This window comes from Notothenia coriiceps, unplaced genomic scaffold (genome assembly GCF_000735185.1).
Source record: "Notothenia coriiceps isolate Sejong01 unplaced genomic scaffold, NC01 NC01_scaffold00037246, whole genome shotgun sequence".
In the NCBI taxonomy this organism is placed as follows: domain Eukaryota; kingdom Metazoa; phylum Chordata; class Actinopteri; order Perciformes; family Nototheniidae; genus Notothenia; species Notothenia coriiceps.
Window position 1 is genome coordinate 27,291,327 of NW_011369947.1, and position 20,001 is coordinate 27,311,327.

Here is a 20,001-nt window from a genome sequence, read left to right on the forward strand (position 1 = left end):
CAATTTTAAACTAAGTGTTAGCAGAGTAAGCTCAACGTTCCTGAGCATCCAAATAAATCAATAAGTGTTGCCGAGAAATAACAAAACATCCGAGACAGCAGTACTTCATTCAACAAGCATGAGGCGTGGCTTTATTTATACATGTTATTGAACTTTAACCTTGCCTGTAATTGGCAGCCTGTCAGCCATGCACAACAAAATCACAACACAAATTGGTAGCACATTTACGTGAATGTTAACACTACGTTTTTAAGAAAGGAAACGGTGGGTTGAGTTACATTAATGTGCATCTAGATAAAAAAATGCAAATAACGTGGTGTCACTGGAAAGTGCACTGTAGAAATAAGGTTCTACTGTAACCTATAACTGTATTGAAACAAATTGTACAATATGTAAAAGCTGTGGACATCGAACAAAATATTCTGAGAGCATTAACTCGGGTGCTGCATTGTGACATATATTTCATCATTAAAGATATTTTTGGTTGCAGGGGTTTTAAACAGCACATTTGGGGATTTTCTAGTGCATTTTAAATTATTCCGCTGTAATATTGTTCTTTTTTTAATTTCACACTGCTGAGGACATCTTCTATTGCATCATTGGTAAATTGTGCTCTACATTTATTTGTTTACTTTACTTGTATGTGTTTCTTGATTTCTGTTTTCTATTTCTGAATAATTTCTTAAAAGCTTTCTGGGAGGAAATGTATAATTTGGTTCTTATTACAGGACAAGTCTTTTAGAAAGATATTGGATTTGGTGGTTAATTTCTAGAGGATTTTCTTTGAAATACAATCAAATGTAAACTTAATTAAATATTCCTTATTTGCAACCATTTTCTTTGTATGGTGTTTGCCAGAAAACAATGTCACTACTGCATGTCCAGCTGTCCTGAAGCACTGACAAAAGACTGGTTGCATCCGCTTGTATAATAACACTTAATGAAGTGGAAATATATAACAATTTAATCATGTCTCTTTTTGAAACCTAATTAGTGCAAAGCTAATTTTTTTCCCTAGGGAAATGAGGATCTGGCCCCTTAATTAGAGATGAAATGAAGAAATATATGACGACAAAGAAGTAAAATAATTACATTTTATCTGCAGACTCACTATATTTTAAGCTGGGACCCACAGATGGTCATGTGACTGTGATCCACATTGGAAACACACATCATTTTAAGTGTGTGTTTCATTGTTCATTTGTAAGACAAATACTGTGCTATTTCCAGCTGAAAAGTGAACTAATTGGACTATAAAGCATCAAAATGGCCCCATGTCTACACCATGTTTGTCATTTGGATTTATTATAGCTCTGCAATAAAGGTGTTTGTAAAGTGTATGGTTTCTTTTTTTATTACACAGGATGTTGTTTACATGGTTATAACATGTATTGTTGTATACATTGAAAGACTGCATCACCCACAATGTCAACGCCAATACAGCCTTTTTTTAAAAATTGCATTTATAGTAAACAGTGAAATAACATTTGAATGATTTGCATAATGCATTTCCCGTTTGTGTACCATAAAAAGATTCAACGCTAAAAGTAATCATATCATTACCGACCATAAAGGATGATATATTCACACACACACACACACACACACACACACACACACACACACACACACACACACACACACACACACACACACACACACACACACACACACCCACACACCTCTCACTCCCCCTCACAGAGCCACCGCAGCATGTGGAGCTACAGGATGGAGGAGGCAGCTTCCGGACGCATTTGTGGGTTAATGAAAAGATTTCGGCTGTGCACCATCAGTGGTTTTTTTCCTGCCTTGAAGCAAGTTGTTCTTGGGGTTGATGAAGACTAAGAATGGCCGCATCTTCAACAGATTCCGGGCAGGGCTCCACCAAGATAACTCCAGAAGTGTTGCAGGAGATGCTCCAGCTGTACAACCTGAGTCGCCAAGAGTTTATCAATACTTACAACATCCAGCCGCTCGTCTACATCCCAGAGTTACCGTACAGCGCCAAGACCACCTTTGTGATCATGTACACGCTCATCTTCCTGCTGGCTCTGGCTGGGAATAGTTTGGTGATCTACATAGTTTTGAAGAAGCGTGCGATCCAGACTGCCACGGATATTTTCATCTGTTCTCTGGCGGTCAGCGACCTGCTCATCACTTTCTTCTGCATCCCTTTCACTTTGCTGCAGAACATCTCCTCTGAATGGTTCGGAGGTGAGTTGGAAAACTTTCTCACTTTGAAACACAATGATGATAATTAGAGTAGCCTAATTAAGACGCATCAGACCAATACGCGTATCCACTCTTGGAAATCGACTTAATTGAAAGTGGACGAATGCATCATCAGGTTTTACAACTGGTGCACCTGCGTCGCAAATTAGCTGGATTTGAATTTAAACCAAACACAGCAGCACGCCGCGTGTCTGTACGACAAAACAAACAGAGTAAATCGAGCTAATTGCTTTGGTCAGCACACAGGCTCAGATCCCTTGGAGGAATGGAGCTGGGCACAGTAGGAGATAATGGATTTAGATGACAAATTATGTGTCCTCAAGGATTAAAGAGAAATACATAAAAACAGACCATGCAAGTGACTATTTAGCCCAGGAACCGTGTAAGTGATGTGGAAGATATATGCAAACAGGTGGGAACTGAAGTAACTAAGTACATTCACTCACTTCCATTTTATACTATGTACTTCTACTCCACTACAATTCAGAGGTAAATCATGTTGCCTACTTTTACTCCACTGCATTTATTTTATACCTTTAATTACTTTACAGCTTTGGATTCATAATGTGAAATACAATTTTAAAAATACTTTAGTTACACCTTGAGTAAATTCACAAGCTACCTCGCAGTATACAATGTCATTACAATTATAGCTGCACCTTTACATGCTTTCATAAGACTGAAGGTGCTGTCACAGTACAGTCCAATACATTGTTGCTGACAATAAACAACACTTCTCCTACAGCATTGACCTAAAATATTTGATTCATAACACCTGGGGATTATCAGATTACAGATGTAATATATTTTCTCAGTTGGATTTCATTACATTTTACAGTTGGCATTATGTGATACCAACAAGGACCCTTATCGAAGTCTAGAGACATTGAGCGTATCATAGCAATAGTAGGCCAGCTCAAAGCATGTGCTCCCATTAAAATGCATTCACAATTAGTTGAAGGTGAATCACTGTAGACATAACATGTGGGTCTTACTACAGTGCACAGTTTCTCCTGGGTTTCTGCTCAGAGATTCATTATCGAAGGCAAATATGTGTGTTCAAGATACGATCGTTGTGTCATTTCATCGAGACCCAACAGGAAGATGAAAAGATCGAGGGGGAGCTCGCCTCAAGTCTCTGATCAAACAACACCACACAATGTGTTTGGCTGCTTCACTGAACCTCATGTCTGTTTCTTTCTTGCAGGTGTTCTGGTTTGCAAGACAGTTCCCTTTGTACAGACGACAGCCATAGTGACAGGCATCCTCACTATGACCTGTATTGCCATTGAGAGATACCAGGGCATTGTCTTCCCGCTGAAAATGAGAAGACAGTACTCATCCAAAAGAGCATACAAGATGCTAGGTATTCTATGTATGCACGGCTGCCGTGTTGTGCTTTATTGATTGGATGTTTGTGTGTGTTCAGAAAACCTTTTCTGTTAGTATGAAAAAGGCTGCCATTATTTCAAAGATAGTAAATGTGTTAACCCAACATGCCCTAAGCTAAATTAGATGATCCAACTTTCTGGCATGGGGTTTGAAATAGAGACGTTAAGACTTTACCCAAAAAAAAACAAGCAATGAAAATGTATCCAAACAAAACCCAGAACATCTCTCTAGTGTAGAAGGATTAACCTGTTCTAGCTTTTATCCCTGGAAAGGAGGGGGCAGTGAAGCAGCAGACAAGAAATGACACAACAACAACAACAGAAAGTTTGGAAAGCGCTGCTGAAAATCCTTGAATACAACAGTAACACATCATTAAAACGTTTTTTAGGGGCTTATATTTCAGATAAATTATTAACAAAACACTGAAATGTTGTCTACTCACACAGTTTTCTATTTGGAAACAAAGTAATGTGGAAGATTCTTTCAGACATAATTGGCAGCGTGACAATTGCATGAAAGAGGAACTAAACTTACAGCAGCTGTGGCTCATGTTATGTGTTGCTCTCATTGAACCCCTCACAGTATCAACATGTTGAAATATTGAAAAATAAATGTACATGCTGATGGTATCTATTTCTAAATGTTTTATTTTTCTGTATCCCACAGGACTGGTGTGGCTCGCTTCAGTAATTGTGGGTTCACCAATGCTGTTTGTGCAACAGCTAGAGGTAAGTGGGTGGCCCTCAAAGCAATCTATCACAAAATGTGACCAATTCCTTTGTATTTTAGAAGAAAAAATGGCAAAAAGAACAGCAATCATGATGACTGCCCTCTCCAGCACCACAGATGCTTTGCTTCTGGGAAGCAAACTTATGCAGACCAAAAAACATTTAAAAAAAAGACACCTATTGATTGTGATTAACTTTCTAAGCTGAGCTGCAGTCTTTTACTCATTTAAAACACTAACTGCTCTAATCTTTCAGGCATAAAATGAATACCGTACATGAAAATATGTATTAACATGCAGTGGGAGCTGTATCCGCCCGTGACCTGCACAATTCACCGTTATTTAACTTTTGGGTGGAAGTTTAATTTGTAATCGTTAGTTTTGCCCAGTGGAGTTTATTGATTTATTCAGATTTTTGGCGTGGGCACTCCTTTGTACTAAAGTGATATCTGTCTGAATTATTGCCATGCATGTTCTCTTGTTTCTCGAGGTTAAAACAGTAGTAAAGGTCAGTACGGTGGGATGATCCTTATGTGGGTGTTTAGGATTGTTCTGCCAACTTCTTGCAGCTTCTCTGCAGAAGCATCATCTGTGGATTGTTATCCGACTATGGACATTACGCGCAAATTGACTGCCAAAATAATATCAAACCGATTAAAAAAAAATATATATATCAGAAACTCATAGTTGAGTAGCTACTAAATATTTCTTTTTATTATATGGTATGATTAATTTGACTAAGCTAAAGTTGTGTACATCAGTCGTGTAATATTACAAGTTCTTATATGATAGTCTTATAGGGATATTAAACAAGGACATGCTAGAATGGGGTCTTTCCATTTTTGTTTTGATTTATCTTATTTTAAGTTAATAATAATGATATATATTATCTTTGTCCCAAAAAGGATAGAGTAGGAATATTACGTTGATAATATAAAAGTTTCAAAATTTGAGAACAAGTGTTTTGATACTGTACTTGTGACAATTTCTGCACTGGGTTTATGAGGTATTGTTCTTATTATATTATTCAGTGACATGGGAAGAGCAACAAAGCTCTGGCCCTATTCTGTGAGTAGAAAGAATACCTTATGGAAGCCGATCAAAGCCCCTTCAATAAAAAGGTTTTCAGCTGCTCTACTCAGGACAGCTGGAGGATTAGAATTGGGCACTTCAAAATTGAGAAATGATGGTGTGAAAAACAGTAAGAAAATGAATATGTAATATGTAAATACAAATGTAAAATAGCAATCTAAGAGTTACCACCTACATACCACCCTGTCAGTCAGATCAACTCTATCTGCCTCGCTCATTCCTCCAGGACTAACAGCCTTTCTTCCTCTGTCTCAAAGGTGAAGTACGACTTCCTGTATGATCACTACCACGTGTGCTGTCAGGAGAGTTGGCGCTCTCACACTCACAGGCAGGTGTACACCACCTTCATCATGGTAGCGCTGTTCCTGCTCCCGTTGGCGGCCATGCTCTTCCTCTACACGCGTATTGGCATCGAATTGTGGATCCGCAAGAGGGTCGGTGATTCCTCCGTCCTCAACACCATGAACCACAGGGAGATGGTTAAGATCACAAGGTGGGTGTTAAGTTAAACACATTGTACTTTTGGTTATTCAAATGTCGCACATTTTGAGTGTAAAAGAGCTCAGAGGAAATGATGGAATTATTATTTTAAGACTGTTGAATACTCAATTCCAAATGGTCAATTCGGACATTGTGCTATGTATAACAGACCGTTGCTATGGATGCTCTGACCATAGACTCTGAAGGACCACGTCCAATCATATCGTACCATACCCCAAAAAGCAGTTTGAGGAGTTTTTTTCAAACCTGAACTTTAATACATGGAGAGCATGACCGTTTGGATTCATGAACCCTCAATGGTATGCACTATGATGCCATTTGGGGAAAAAAAAGTTTAGAGTGTTTTTTTGTCATAGAATAGACCAAATAAACATAATCTAAAGACATTTTAAATAAATCATTATTTGGGGGTACTTTTTGGGGTGCGTTGCCTTGAGGCAACACTGTACCATAATGGTAAGTTATGAAAAAAGAGAGTTATTGTTTCAAATTTGAACAACATTTATTCAAAAACACAACAGGTTAAATTGCATGCCAATTAAAATGTGAAAGTCGTTATTTTTTACATTTTAACAAGATTACAGTACATGTCTGAATGTTGCCTGCAGGCAACATTGTACCATTGTGAAAGAACCTTTAGGAATAAATTTCGCGAAGAGCCTAGGCATCTTTCATTCAACTTTATTGAGCCATTTCACAAAATAGACTCACTGCTTGTGGAAGTTCATGAAGCAGTTATTGTCAGCAGTGAAGCACAGGTACGTGACACACTTTGATCACTGCACTTTCACCCTTACAGCCAGGGTATTTGCACCGGCCCTCTTTCTCCACCCACACAGGCCAATGGTCAGTGTGGTCTTGATGCACATGTGTTGATGGCACTGATGAGGAAGAACCTCTGTGCTTCTTCTCAGCCAGGTCTCTGTCAACATTATGAGATGGTCTCCCCCTCTTTTTCAAGACTTTCCTCTCGTTGCAAAGGCAACTTGCAACTTCAGCTTTGAATTTCAGCAGGCTGTACACTTCTTTCTTGGGGATGCCACTGTCCTTGCAGTCCCTGGGGTACAAGAGCCACTCATTCACTAGAGTGAAATCCATCATGTGCAACACGATCTTGTGATGCCACTTCCTTGACCTGACCTTTGTTCTGTAGAGAGCAATCAGCGAGTCTAGAAGATCCACTCCTCCCATACTTTTATTGTATGCATGCACGACACTTGGCGAGGTAACCTGCAATGTTTTTTTCTCTTTCTTATCCCATCTTTGCACAGAGATCGTTGGGTTGGCTTTAACATCAAATGTATCTTGGTTAAATTGTAGAGATCTATGATGACTGGTATGCTTTTGAACAGTTTATACCTAAACACACAATACCACAATATCATGGTGAATCCATAATGGTACGGTGTTGCCTCAAGGCAACATTCTCATTTTAACAAGTTTCCATTACCTAATTAGCAAATTAAGTATATTAAAATATTAGAAATTGAGGTTTACTCACATATTATTGTGAAATCATTAATTTCCAGATAAGAAATGCGTAGGAAATGACGTTTTTAGACACATTTCTTTGAGAGAAATGGCTGAGCTGATCCTTGTGGGAAAGGCGGCAAACAGGGTCTTCAAATTGGCCGCCAGAGAGTCATGGGACAAATTCAAACACTACCATTGGTTCCTTATGGTCCTGCCTCTTTTTTTAAAGTATTGAATCATAATTTGAGATGTATTGTGTGAATGTAAAAGGCAAAAAATGGGTATGTTGCCTGGAGGCAACATCATACCATAGAGAGGGTTAAAGGAAAAATTGCACCCAGTAAATGAAAGATTAACAGAACAAGAACAGCACTGAAAAAAGCAGAAGAGGAAGAAATTCCCATGGTTGAAGGCATCAGGCATGAAGTAAAAGGTTAACTGATCTGTTGCCATTTTTAAAAGGTTTTTTATCCCTTTGCCCTCCTGACACTAAAGCTGTTTACCTCCAGCTACTAAAAATAAACCAACAGCTCCTGACCAGATAATCAGGGTGGTTCTCTATGGGGCCAGGCTGTCTGGCTTTCAATGTGAAACACAAATGACAGAGTGAAGAGCACAGCTGTCTCAGTCTTCACAGGCTGGTAATGTCTGTGACCCGGCAGGCTGTGAGATGTGATGGCAGCCAGAGGAGCATCTGGGCTCCGAGCATTAAAGGAGTCAAAATAATAGTTTCTTTAGTAAGTAGCCGTGTTAGAAGCAGGGTTATGTACAGTACGCCGGACATTATTTTGATATAGACACCCCAAAGGGTACATCGATGGCTATTCCCATGCTGTAATATATCTTAGTATTTAAGTTTACAAGCATCTTTTTGGTCATTCAATTTGTTGCTAATATTTAACCATTTTAAACCACTAAAAAATTGGTTAAAATGGTCATAAATTCCTCCAAAAGATACAAAATAATACACTTAGACCTAGAGGAACAACGTAGAAAGTTCATGCTATGGTTTGGTTCATTTTTCAGCAATTAGAAGGAAAACAATTCTGCTCTGGAAAGTTTTAAGAAAGCTACTTATTTTCATTATTTATATATAATAAGAATAATAATAATAATACATTACATTTATAAAGCGCTTTTCCTGGTGCTCAAAGCGCTTATATATATATATGACAGCCATTTATCCTCTGAATGCAGCTTGAGGTTGTGAAATCGATGCTGTGATTTTCCCAGAAGTACACACAGGTCATTCAATAGATTAAGGTTTAAAAAAGATCATTAGCCTTAAAAGCGGAGACTGCTACAAAGAGTATCTGTCTGTGGCTCTGGTAAAGACAGTTTATTGATTGGGCATGCCTGGGGTTCTTTTGGATGTTAAGGAAAATATATATGTTGTGGGTTGTTACCAACTAATGTTTACATCCAGTAGTAAATCAATAAGGAGCTAAATTGTCAAGGTGGATCGATTGGTGTTTAAATTATTACCAAAAGTCATTATAACTTGTCAGTCTACGGAAAATTGAAGTAAGGAAAGATTGTGATGATGCTCAATAAATGATGGTTATGTTTAGGGAAGAAGAAGAAAGTCAAACACAGACACTCTGTACATCCATTGCTACTTTATAATGTTCTACTAAGTGTAGAGTAAACATCTTTAGTTAGACTGTTGGAACCAATTGTAATGATGGGAATGTTCTGGATATGACAAACAGGGATTTAAGATGTCACATGTTAGCACGTTAATGTCAACAGGTAAAGGGCAACATACACAGCCTCTTGGCATTAAAGCACATTACCTATTAAGAAAAGCTGTGGTTGTATCTTGATTTCTTCCTTATACTGCTAATGCCAGATATACTGATACTTAATTAAATGGTACAACTCAAAACAGCAAATGTGGTTTGTAATTAAAGTCCACTTTTAACTCAAAAACTTGTTTTGCTTCTTTGGAACCTCAGGGGCATAAACATCGGATATGGACTCTCCAATGTCGTAGAACATATCTGAAATGAAAAATGAAAAACAAATTGCATATATGAATGGGTGTCATTTAGAGATTGCTGCGGGTTCTTCAGGTGCCAGGGTCCTTACATTTTACATGATCAGTGGCGCATTTTAATGGAAGAGTGCTGTTATAGGTGTAAGTCATTTTACTTCAATTATTTCTTGCTATAACAAGTCAACATGTCTGCTGTGATTTTCTACAGGAAAAAGAAACGAGCGGTAAAAATGATGATCACCATCGTCCTGCTTTTCACCATTTGCTGGGCCCCATTCCACACGGTCCACATGTTGTTTGAATACAGTGAGTAGGACGTTTCAATGCCAAAAGGAAATAGGAACAAAAATAGCTTAACGGTCACCTATTATGCAAAATCCACTTTTCTATGTCTTTTACACATAAACATGTGTCCCCTCTGTGTAAAGAGATTCTGAAAGTTTCAGGAAAAAATATTCTCTCTCTCTTTGTCCTGATCCATTTATATAAAAATCTGTCTGAAAATGAGCTGATCACATTTTGGCCACTTTATGATGTCATAACGATTTTTTGGCCTTGTGTACCCATTAAGCCCAATCACCCAACCAAGGTAAGGTACCCCCCCCCCACCTTATCACCTGAATCTCCTCCTAGAGCACCACTGTGTTATTTTTAACCAAATATCTCTCAGAGGGGCGTGGGGAGTGGCTCCTTATTTTCATCTAAAGTAACAGACAGAGAATCAGCACTTCTGAAACAGGGCTGAAACAGAGGGGATTATGGGATGCTGCAATGATCTGTTTGGTGTTTGGAGCCAAACACATGTTTGTATATACCTGAGACCTATAATATATTGATAAAAAACAGTATAATAGGGGACCTTTAAATGCAAATCCTATCTGTCTGTGAAGCTTTACAGTTTGTGTTCAACCATGTCTGTGTTTCATTCACCAGATGACTTGGAGAACAAATATGATGGAGTTACAGTCAGTATGATACTCGCCATCGTTCAGGCCATGGGGTTCTTCAACAGCTTCAACAACCCCATCGTGTACGCCTTCATGAACGAGAACTTCAAGAAGAGCTGCGTCTCCACCTTGTCCCACTGCATCAGGAAGCCTGACCAGCAGATCGCAGCGGTGGCGCCCAAACTAACTGTGCAGTTCATCAAACCTCAGAGCAGAGAAGCCTTCCTGAGGACAAATGAAGGCGATAGCTCCAAGCAGGACTCGGCAGCGAAAGGACCTTCAAGCTCCTCTCTTGGAGAGAGCCTGATGGAAATAATCGGGGAAAAGATCTCTACCATCCAAACAGATCTCCCGGCAAATGGCTCCTCTCAAGTCAAATGAACTGGCTAAAAGTTCTGGTGAGCGACCATTGAACACCATCCTGTTGGCTTTAAATCAACCAGCTGGGGATGAGTCAGATGTGGTTTCATGCCTCACAGTTGTGGTTCGAAGACCCAAAAAAGTCCAATAGCTTGGGAAAGGTGCAAGAGGCAATAGAATATTCTTTTTGTTGTGGTGGAGAAAAAGCAGGAAGGAATACCAATGACAGCATTTTTGCGATAAAGAGGACTGTCCTTGGAGCCATCCGTACCAGCGGTCTGACAATTAAATTGTCATTTCTTTTCTAAATGGAGATAAATGTCTAAAGTCTGCAGGAAATTCATCCCCTCTTAGTGGGAACTTATTCAGTGCTATGTTGGAGGGGACCACAATGTTATCCCATGTTACAGTATGGTACACAGGGAACTGTTGAGAAAACGGCAAATCAAGCACACTCACTTTACTGAGCCATATGCCTTTTAGCCGAGCATGATGATCAGAGACACTGCTCTCACTTATCTTTCAGTTGAACAATTTATAATTGAATGTAATGTTCTCCTACAATGAGCAGTTGGGGTCAATAGACAGCCCTGAAAACACAGCCCTTGTACAGAAAATGTGCCCCTTAATCACCATTAAGGATTTAGTCATAACGTTTTATAGTTAATTGGAGAATAAAACAGATGTATTTATATGTGCATTAAAATTGCGCAACCTTATACGACACGTATTTAATTTGATCAGAATCTCCTTTTATCACTTTATACAATCTTTTTGAACAAATTCAAACAAAAAGCATAAATAATATGCCCTGAAAGGATTGCGGTATTACACACACAAGGGACACAATTCGTTTTTATGTTGTTTGCTCAATGGTGCTGTGGAATATTTTTGTATTGTTGATATATAAATGTAATGTGAATGTGATCACTTTGGTGTATCTCCAAAGTTAGCTACACGTCCTGTGATGATTTGTTTGGTAACAACAGCTTGGCTTTTAGCTTCTATACAGGGCTCTATGCAGATCGTCTTATTAAAGCTGTCGCTGTTTTTAAATGCAGATCGCTAGACTAGAATGCCAGTAGCTTTGGTTCTTGGCTTGTGTCACACAAGTCCTTGAACAACTGTGTCAGTGGCATTTTATACCGTGTGCTCAGTCTCTTATGCAAGAAACTAATTTATTAGATGACTTATTGTAACTTGTTTCTTTCTTTGCGGCATAAATAAAAATGGGGTATTTTAATATTATATTTATTTTAAATAAAGGACTGTATGAACATGACTTGAGTAGGGAGGGGGTGAACCCTAATGTTTCACTGTTTAATAAACCAAGGCATTCCCCGGGGCAATTAGTATTTTGAATTGTATTTGTTGTGACATTTCGACATACACTACAATATTTCTTCTGATATTTTTGAACACATACTATAAACTCCGAAATACTATACTTCTATATATTTCAGACATAAAAATAAATCTTTTTTTATATTTGAAACTTTGTAAACAAACATTGAGTCAATGTCCGGTAATGATCTGACCTCACCGAACCTCACAGGGTTAAAACAGTGTCTTGAAACGTTATGTTACAAGCTTTAGAAATTGATTGGTAAACAACTATTCCTGATCACTTGATCCACAAATAAAAATGCTTTCCCATGATTCTGTTTATTTTATTATATACATTATTTAATTACTTGGATTCACACAGGATGAAACATGTATACTCCAATGAACTGCTGCCTATCGAATATTCTGTGAAAAATATACATTTTTCAGAAAAGGACACCTGTAAGGTTATATCTCTGAAAACAAGCATTTTATTATACAATGCCAACATAAGTGCCAAACCAGAAGAGACCAAATCTTCTTTATGATTAAGAGGTAAACCTTTTGTCTGCCGCACACTTGTTCAGAGGCATTACGTTGAAAGATCATGTGATTTTCATAACATCTTAATAAACACAGGAAACACACAAGTAAAGAAAGCCAAAAAGTTACATCAAAGCCACAGTTAACTGGAAGAAGCAATTTCACTGCCTCTTACCTGCTCACAAACGTGTTGTGTAAATGCAATGCTGAATCCTCAGTTTGTGGCAACTTAGACAATATCCTTCCCCCCCAAAAGAGACTTCATAATCATATTTTCTGAATATCTCGACAGAGGAAATGTCAAATTCTTCGCCAGGCACTTCTGTATTTGCTGAAGATAATCTCAACATGTCTGTAGACAGCAGGAGGGGGGGAACAAACAACTTCAAAACATATTTGCTGCTTCTTCCCACACTGCTATGTGATCAGCGGTATATGGAAGTCCGCATTGTCAAAGAGGAGAGGCCTTTTGACTGGAGAGGGATCCTTCTCAGCCTTGTGGAGCAGTTTGAACAGTCCTGTTCCGATGTTCATTGGGATCCCCATGATGATACACTCAGACACACCTGAAACAAGAACACAGGAAATATCAAGACCCACTACAGCAAAGAGTGAAGCTCTATTTCCACAGAGATGAAGCATGTCTTTACCACAGACTGAGTCCTTTTGTCCGAAGTACGCGGCATCGAAGAGATGATCAGCTGTTTTCTCGAAGGAGGCCAGCATGAGGACACTCTCCTTCATTTTGGCTAAACCAAACCTGGTGATTCCCAGTATCTCCCCCTGAATGGATAGAAAAACAGATTGCACACATTTGAAAAGGCTTCTTACACTAGGAAGATATATCAGTATTTGGACTGGTCATACCTTGTAGGACATGAGATCTCCTAGAAGCATGACGTGGCGCCGGTCAATGCTCATTCCATGGTTCGACATAGTGTACTGAATCTCATTTATGATGGTGGATCTGGCCGCCTCAATACCCAAAGTCTTCTCCACCTAGAAAAATGCAAATAAAAGCTTGTAAGCACAAGATAACTCACCCCAGTCAGTTTAGTGAAGGCCATTTAACATTCTGCTTCAAAGACTGACACGACCATTTGCCAAACATTCTGCCTCAGACTTTAAGAGGTTATTTATTTCCTTTATCAGTGGAGCGAGGCAGCCCCCAGGAGAAAGTATTAGCTTTGGTTTTCAGGCAACATGTTCTTGTTTATATTCCATTTTTCATCTGACAGGGAAGCAGAATAGCAATGAGCAGGAGGGCAGATGTGGAACCAAACAAAGGACTCATGCAGGGCTCGTCTTAACATCTTCTACATCTCTGTTTGCAGATACCTCATATGTGTTGTTTGAAGTAGTCTTGCTTCCTTTCACTCCATGCGTTGCCATGACAGACCTCAGGTTGTCCCCCTCCACCAGGAGCTTGTACATGGTCTTGGTGCTCTGTTCGTCGATGTGAATCACAGCTCGGGAAACTTCAGGTATCCCTTGAACCACCACCTTTCCAATTGAGAAATAAAAAACATGAACTTTACTTCTCAACACATTTAGGAGCACCACGTGAATTAAGATCCAGCACAAAACATAAATAAGCCTTCAGTGTGTGGAGTGAGTACTAATCAGGGCTTTGGAAACTGATTTCTAGGTCAAAAAATCTAATTAAGAATGTGGAGAAAAGCAGATTATCACCTTAGGAAGTTCCCCTTTTAATTGCTGCAGCACGTAGTACATGGAGCTTTTGTTGTTCTCTCGCGGAGACACACACACCACCGCCTCGCCGTGCACAGCGATGTCTCCCGGCTTCACCCGGAGTTTGGACATGCAGATGGAGTAACGCACTGTTTCCGCATTTACCTGGAAGAAAAACACGAGAAATTTGAGGCAAAGCATCCGTTTGTTATTCTTTTAACAAAAACACTTCGGAAACAGAAAGCCATCAAACAGTGAGAGGAAGAAAGACTTTGGTGCTTCATCACAGGCTCTTTGTTTGAACTCCAAAATCAATACAATTGAAATGTGTCTTTAGGGTGACTTACAAAATCTGTCCAGGGGACTACAGATGAAAAATAGCCTCTCGAATAACTCTGGCACATTCACAGCGATGTTAATTAATGTGCACTGTCCCTGTTGATAGGGTTCACTATTCTCTCTCTGGACCCAAATTATTGTGTCACTATGACAACAGTATTCAAAAATAAATGAATACCCACATAAGAAGGTGCATTTCCCCTTGTAAATGTGTCCTATTTAAAATATGTATCTGTGGCATGCTCTGATGTAGAAGTGAAAAAATACATCTTGAAAAGTTGAGAAAACCAACCCTGCAATATCAGTTACACTCCAATATCTATATTTGGATTGTCAACGTTTTCTTATTCAATAACTTAACTCAATTTCCAAATGTTATCCTCTTAACAATAACAACATGGTTCATTACTGGAGAAAAAAAAGGTGTAGCAGGGCGAGTTGTGATGTCTCCATGGTCCCAGATTAAGCAATTACTGTGGTAAACACTGTGTAATCATGGGTGGATAAACTCGAGCTGTTTTTAATCAGTGTGGAAGTGGGCATGCATTTGGAGTACTGTGACACTGTGCTACTACAAATAAAAAGATAATGGGTGGTACCTCCAGGCGCAGCAGCCTTATTCTCTCCAGGGACAGTTTCACCAGGATGAAGCAGTCGTCGGGTAGAAAAACCTCTTCTATGTACTCAGAGATCTGAACAGAACAGGAAGAGACCGTGGCTTCATTACAGCACTTCAACATGTTCGCACACGATTAACTGTGGACAAAATGGTGTATAAAATATGCATGCGGTTGGAATACCTCTCCAAGAAGTGTTTTCTCGATCCTCCCCTTCACCAGCCGGGCAAAGTCAGCGTCTTCGTCCACATCCAAATGAGCCGTGATTATAGGGGTGCTGAGTGGTGAGGAGAGGACTAAATTAGGGATGTGTATAAATGACTGTGACACAGAGATGATGCTGTAGCCCCGCACAGCTTATTCTGCTAAATGCCCTAATTCAGTTTCTAATCCATTGATTTAAGAAGGAACTGCTTAATTTAAAGTGGCTTAAAGCAGCAGGAAATGTCACACAAAGGATCTGCTTCCTCTCTCTTCTCTGCCGCTTTATCTCTCAAACCTGATGTTCTTTGATGCATTGATAATCTCTTTGATGCGAGGCACCCCCAGAGTGATGTTCATGGACGCCACACCGGCGAAGTGGAAGGTCTTCAGGGTCATCTGAGTGCCGGGCTCTCCGATGCTCTGGGCACAAAGAGCTCCCACCGCGGAGCCCGGCTCCATCTGAGCTCTGCACGGGGAAAAAACACAAGAAAAGAGACGGTCTTTGGTCTATCACTCTTTCATTAAGCTGGAGTGTGTACAAGGTGTACAAGGGATACAAAAAGCCAATCACTCGACACAAATCCACTGTCAATCTGCAAAAACGTTACCAAAGGTGTTGTTCTGGCGAAACAGCGATGTCCCGTGAATTCCCTCGCCAACGACGCGTTTCTGGACGCAGTGCCAGTGCTTTTGGTGGCTGACCTAGGGGTGGGCGCGACTGCAAGTCTCTCTGTGTTTGCCTATAGACCACGACGTCTCTCGCGCAGAAGGCCTCCATTGGGAGTAGTGTTTCATCACCGAGTAGAAAATTTCAAGATAAAAAGAAAATATAAGACTTGTTCGTGATCTTCACGAATTTGAAATCCTAAAGTGGAAGAGTAGGTAGCACCTATTTTTGCCTCAATTAGCCTGTGTGTCGAAACGGTTTTACTTTTCATCGATTTCACCAGGAAGAATCTTACACTGCATGTCGTCCTTGCAAATCTTTATGTTTCGTTAGAAACAATCTCGAGTGTCGAATAAGTAACTACTTTGTTGAGTTGTTTACAAATAAATCGTTACAAGTATAAGTTCATGCTGAAGTACTCTTTATCGTATTTGTACAAAGTTTTTCCCACTCTTTCAATTCGTTTAAGTTAGTTTCTAAACGTAGGACGTAGTTGTTAAGAGGTTTGTCCAAAAAAAAAAGAGGTAGAAATTACTATATTTGGTAATAAGATAATCACTTCCGAAAACTGCTGGTTAATTTTACCTGTTCCGGCTCTTTCTATAGTGGAATTCTTCTATTACTACGTTATGAAAACGTGTTACACGAAGGAGGGTCTGGTCTCGGTGAGTTATTTCACTGTTCCTCTAAGATTTGTGACTTGAAAAGTCACATGTGCCGTAAATTCCCTATTCGACACCTACAATACGAAAGTTAAGTGTTCCTAACGGTGATTTGGAACGAACGGGGCGAAAATCTGTATAATATTAGCTATCCACTCGCCTACAGACAAGCGAACTCATTCCTGTCCCCCCCCGCCCCGGCTCCACGTTTTCTTACTGAAGGCGACGCGGCCTTTGTGTTGTTAATAAGTCCGTTTCATGTTGTGTTTCCTATGAATTCCTTAACTGTTACTTCTTAGTATCAAAACAGGTGGACAAAATTCCCGTGTCCTACGGCACGCGGAAAGGTTGCACTCAAGTAGCAGGAAAATCAAAAGAAAAACATATAAACAAAAGACGCTTCACACTACGGCTGGATCCTTAATTCGTTGTTCAAAGTAGTATTATATTATAAAACTTGGCAAAATTTTTTTATGTATAAAAGACCTTGATATTTCCCAATGTTTATAAAGTTAAATTAAGTCCCGACGACAGTATAGACAAAATTGTCTAAGTCGATTAATATAGTTGAGATATTTCGTAAACTTATCCTAAGAGACAAAAACTTTTTCCCATGTAATAGGAAGATTTCAGTTACTTTCTGAGTTTTATTTGGAAGACAATTATATTTCAGACGGTCTAAAGGTTAACTATTATCGTAATGAACTGTGAGTAAAGCGATCTCTACCTACATGTAGAGCGTAATATCTGTTTCGTCTCTTTATTAGTATGGCAGGGAGCCAGTCCAGTTTGTAGAGTACTTCGTGTTTTTGTATTAATTCTCACAAACGAAAACTGGCATACGAGATTACTCCTGCGACACTTTCATAATCCGCCGAAATCTTTGTGGTGCGGCAAAGCGGTAACGTAATTGTAAGAATGGCAGTTGTAAGATTGAGTACACTCCAGTTCGGTCAATGTACGTCTATTAGACTACCTCGAACTCCCTCATTAAAGTACACTTGAAAGGGGAAAGCACTTCCTCAATTGACTCTGGTCCGAGTGTTTGTCTTCAGTGACCTCTTATCCCACTGCTCGTCTGGACCTCACACGAAATTCCTGCGGCTCCTCTAGCCGCACAGTCGTGCTTGAGGTTTGTCTAACTATTATTGAGTTAATGGGGTGACAACGGAAAAAACACGACTAATAACATTCGACGACTCACGAGAGAAATTTTGTGTTTAGACTACAACAATAAATTGTCTCTACCAAGTGGGGACACTTGATGACCCACCAGTCAACGTAACTAAATGACAGTAGAAGAGTGTGTGTGACGACTGTCCACATAGCAAAGTGTCGCGTGTGTGAAGCCCATTAGACAAAAATAAGTGCGTCTAAGTAGGAGACTGTATACGACTTAACAGAAGGACTTGACATCGCTCTAATTCCTTTAAACATTCTTGTAGAGTCTTGCCTAGTTTTTCTGGTTCTCTGTTTATGCCGTAGTTGCTGTTACTGTCGCTCCAACCGTAGTGTGTGGACAATTGACTTACACAAATCTATGTCGTTACAGGAAAGTTGGATGTAGAATAAAAACGAACAAAAGGGTGAAAACAACCACGTCGGTTTTACGTAAATAGTGCTACGCTGGCGTATTTGGGGTTGGGTCGACCTCTTCCAAGCGAACTTTGGACGTCCGTTGTTCATGTACTCCATGTTATCACTCGGACAAAAGACACCCAAGTAGACTTTTATACTTCAATACCCGTTTGTAAAAGTCAGGTCAAAGAAGGGACTTGCGTAGAGTTGTCATGCGAAAATGTCACTATTATCTGACTTGATTCTGATTTGCGACGAATTCAACAAGAGTGACGCGTGTGGAAACGGTCAGGTGACCTTATTCACAGTCTTTATTTGTCTGCCTCTAACCAAACTAAGATTTCTAATGTTGTCATTGAAATATTCATATCCAGAATCGGCTGTCCTAGGCCGTCACCGCGAGTGAGTCATCCGTCCGAACCTGACCACTCGGCATCCCACGCGCGGCAAAGTCTCAGGGGCTGGTCTTGATTTATAACCTCACACCTGACGGATGAACCTCTCCCAGGGTCAAAGTGGAAGGACGGGGACGGCACCAACGGGGGAACTCGTTCCGTGGCTTGTAGCGGGAAATCGGACCGGTAGACGAGGATACATGATCGAAGGACCGATGCATCCTCCCCAATTTTTCGTCTCCTTGTGTGTACAGTGAACCACACACGAATGAGTTACGAGCTCATGCGAACGAACCATCTGTACAGAAGCTCGCAGAAACGAAGTCTTCGCTCGTTCTTATGAAGGACCGTAGCCTTTTGTTCTCACCTTGTCCGGATCGCTTCACACGTCCACACGCAGTATACTCTCTCCGGGGGCGGAAATGTACAAGGCGGTGTCCTAAACCCTTTACCAGGCACGCGTTTCGTAACGACGCCCTAAAATTCTGGCGCCTCAGAAGTTGTACACGTCGGAGTTCTCACAGAGGGTTTGCTTCATACGGGCCCGAGCCATTCTTAAGGTTCATTCGACCTGAACAACCTTGTCGTTGAACCCGCCGTGAGCTACTGCATCATACGGAACTTTATCCACGAAGACCTCACCGAGACGCTCGTCGACAATGAGACGCTATCTCTTTGTTGGGACATACAGCACACACACGAGACGTACACACTGGCAATTTCTCCCAAAGTAGCGGAAGGTTAAAGAAGGAAGAAGAAGAGAGATTAGTTTGGTGGGGTTTAAGTTGCCAATTTTCTACTACGGACCTTTTTCAAGGCTTTCGACAAGTTTAGTAGAATTTCCAGACGTAGTTTTAGTTTACTGGTAGGAATGTAAGGTGTGTTTACAGTTGGAAGTTCCAGGACTGTCCTTTCTTAAAGTAGTGAATGCATCAGTGGTCAGGAAGGCTACCAAAGAAAACCATTGGTACCTCCTAAATGTGCTAGTTTACAGTTTGGGACACGGACATACAACACTCTCTTTCGGTAACGATAAAGTCTTCGGTACAGGGGATCGGGTATTCGATTGTCGGGGTTTCACAATTTGACAGACGACTGTGACGATCTACGATGTAAAACTTTGGTGTAAAGTTAACAAAGAACAAATTTCAAATTTTTAGACTAAAGAATCAATGTTAGTTTTTTTACATAAAATGTTAATTGCTGTCAAGAGATACTAATTACGACGAAGTCGTGTCATGTAAGTGCGTCATGT

General features: G+C 40.0%; 2 protein-coding genes across 2 annotated transcripts; one reads left to right on the forward strand and one right to left on the reverse strand.

The window, feature by feature from the left end:
• Nucleotides 1-1,865: 1,865 nt before the first annotated feature.
• Nucleotides 1,866-11,962, forward strand: LOC104966211 (pyroglutamylated RFamide peptide receptor). The gene is made up of 6 exons (XM_010795390.1): nt 1,866-2,214; nt 3,440-3,598; nt 4,291-4,352; nt 5,701-5,936; nt 9,625-9,722; nt 10,350-11,962. The coding sequence occupies exons 1-6, from the start codon at nt 1,914-1,916 to the stop codon at nt 10,742-10,744; spliced, it is 1,251 nt and encodes a 416-aa protein (XP_010793692.1). The 5' UTR covers nt 1,866-1,913; the 3' UTR covers nt 10,745-11,962.
• A 407-nt stretch (nt 11,963-12,369) lies between these two features.
• LOC104966579 (DNA-directed RNA polymerase III subunit RPC1-like) lies at nt 12,370-18,967 on the reverse strand. The gene is made up of 9 exons (XM_010795764.1): nt 18,838-18,967; nt 15,740-15,944; nt 15,424-15,517; nt 15,223-15,315; nt 14,285-14,449; nt 13,931-14,095; nt 13,460-13,591; nt 13,243-13,375; nt 12,370-13,158 (listed from the first exon to the last, which is right to left on the reverse strand). The coding sequence occupies exons 1-9, from the start codon at nt 18,965-18,967 to the stop codon at nt 13,010-13,012; spliced, it is 1,266 nt and encodes a 421-aa protein (XP_010794066.1). The 3' UTR covers nt 12,370-13,009.
• Between the last annotated feature and the right edge of the window lie 1,034 nt (nt 18,968-20,001).

Bases quoted from the DNA above. Each gene is read 5' to 3' on its own strand.
- LOC104966211 (XM_010795390.1), top strand. From the start codon at position 1,914: ATGCTCCAGCTGTACAACCTGAGTCGCCAAGAGTTTATCAATACTTAC. The intron at 4,353-5,700 runs GTAAGTGGGTGG...TCTGTCTCAAAG, and splicing joins TGTTTGTGCAACAGCTAGAG to GTGAAGTACGACTTCCTGTA. The intron at 9,723-10,349 runs GTGAGTAGGACG...TTCATTCACCAG, and splicing joins CCACATGTTGTTTGAATACA to ATGACTTGGAGAACAAATAT.
- LOC104966579 (XM_010795764.1), bottom strand. From the start codon at position 18,967: ATGCATCGGTCCTTCGATCATGTATCCTCGTCTACCGGTCCGATTTCC. The intron at 14,096-14,284 runs GTGATAATCTGC...TCAATTGGAAAG, and splicing joins TAAAAGGGGAACTTCCTAAG to GTGGTGGTTCAAGGGATACC. The intron at 13,376-13,459 runs GTATGACCAGTC...CTATCCATTCAG, and splicing joins GAGATCTCATGTCCTACAAG to GGGGAGATACTGGGAATCAC.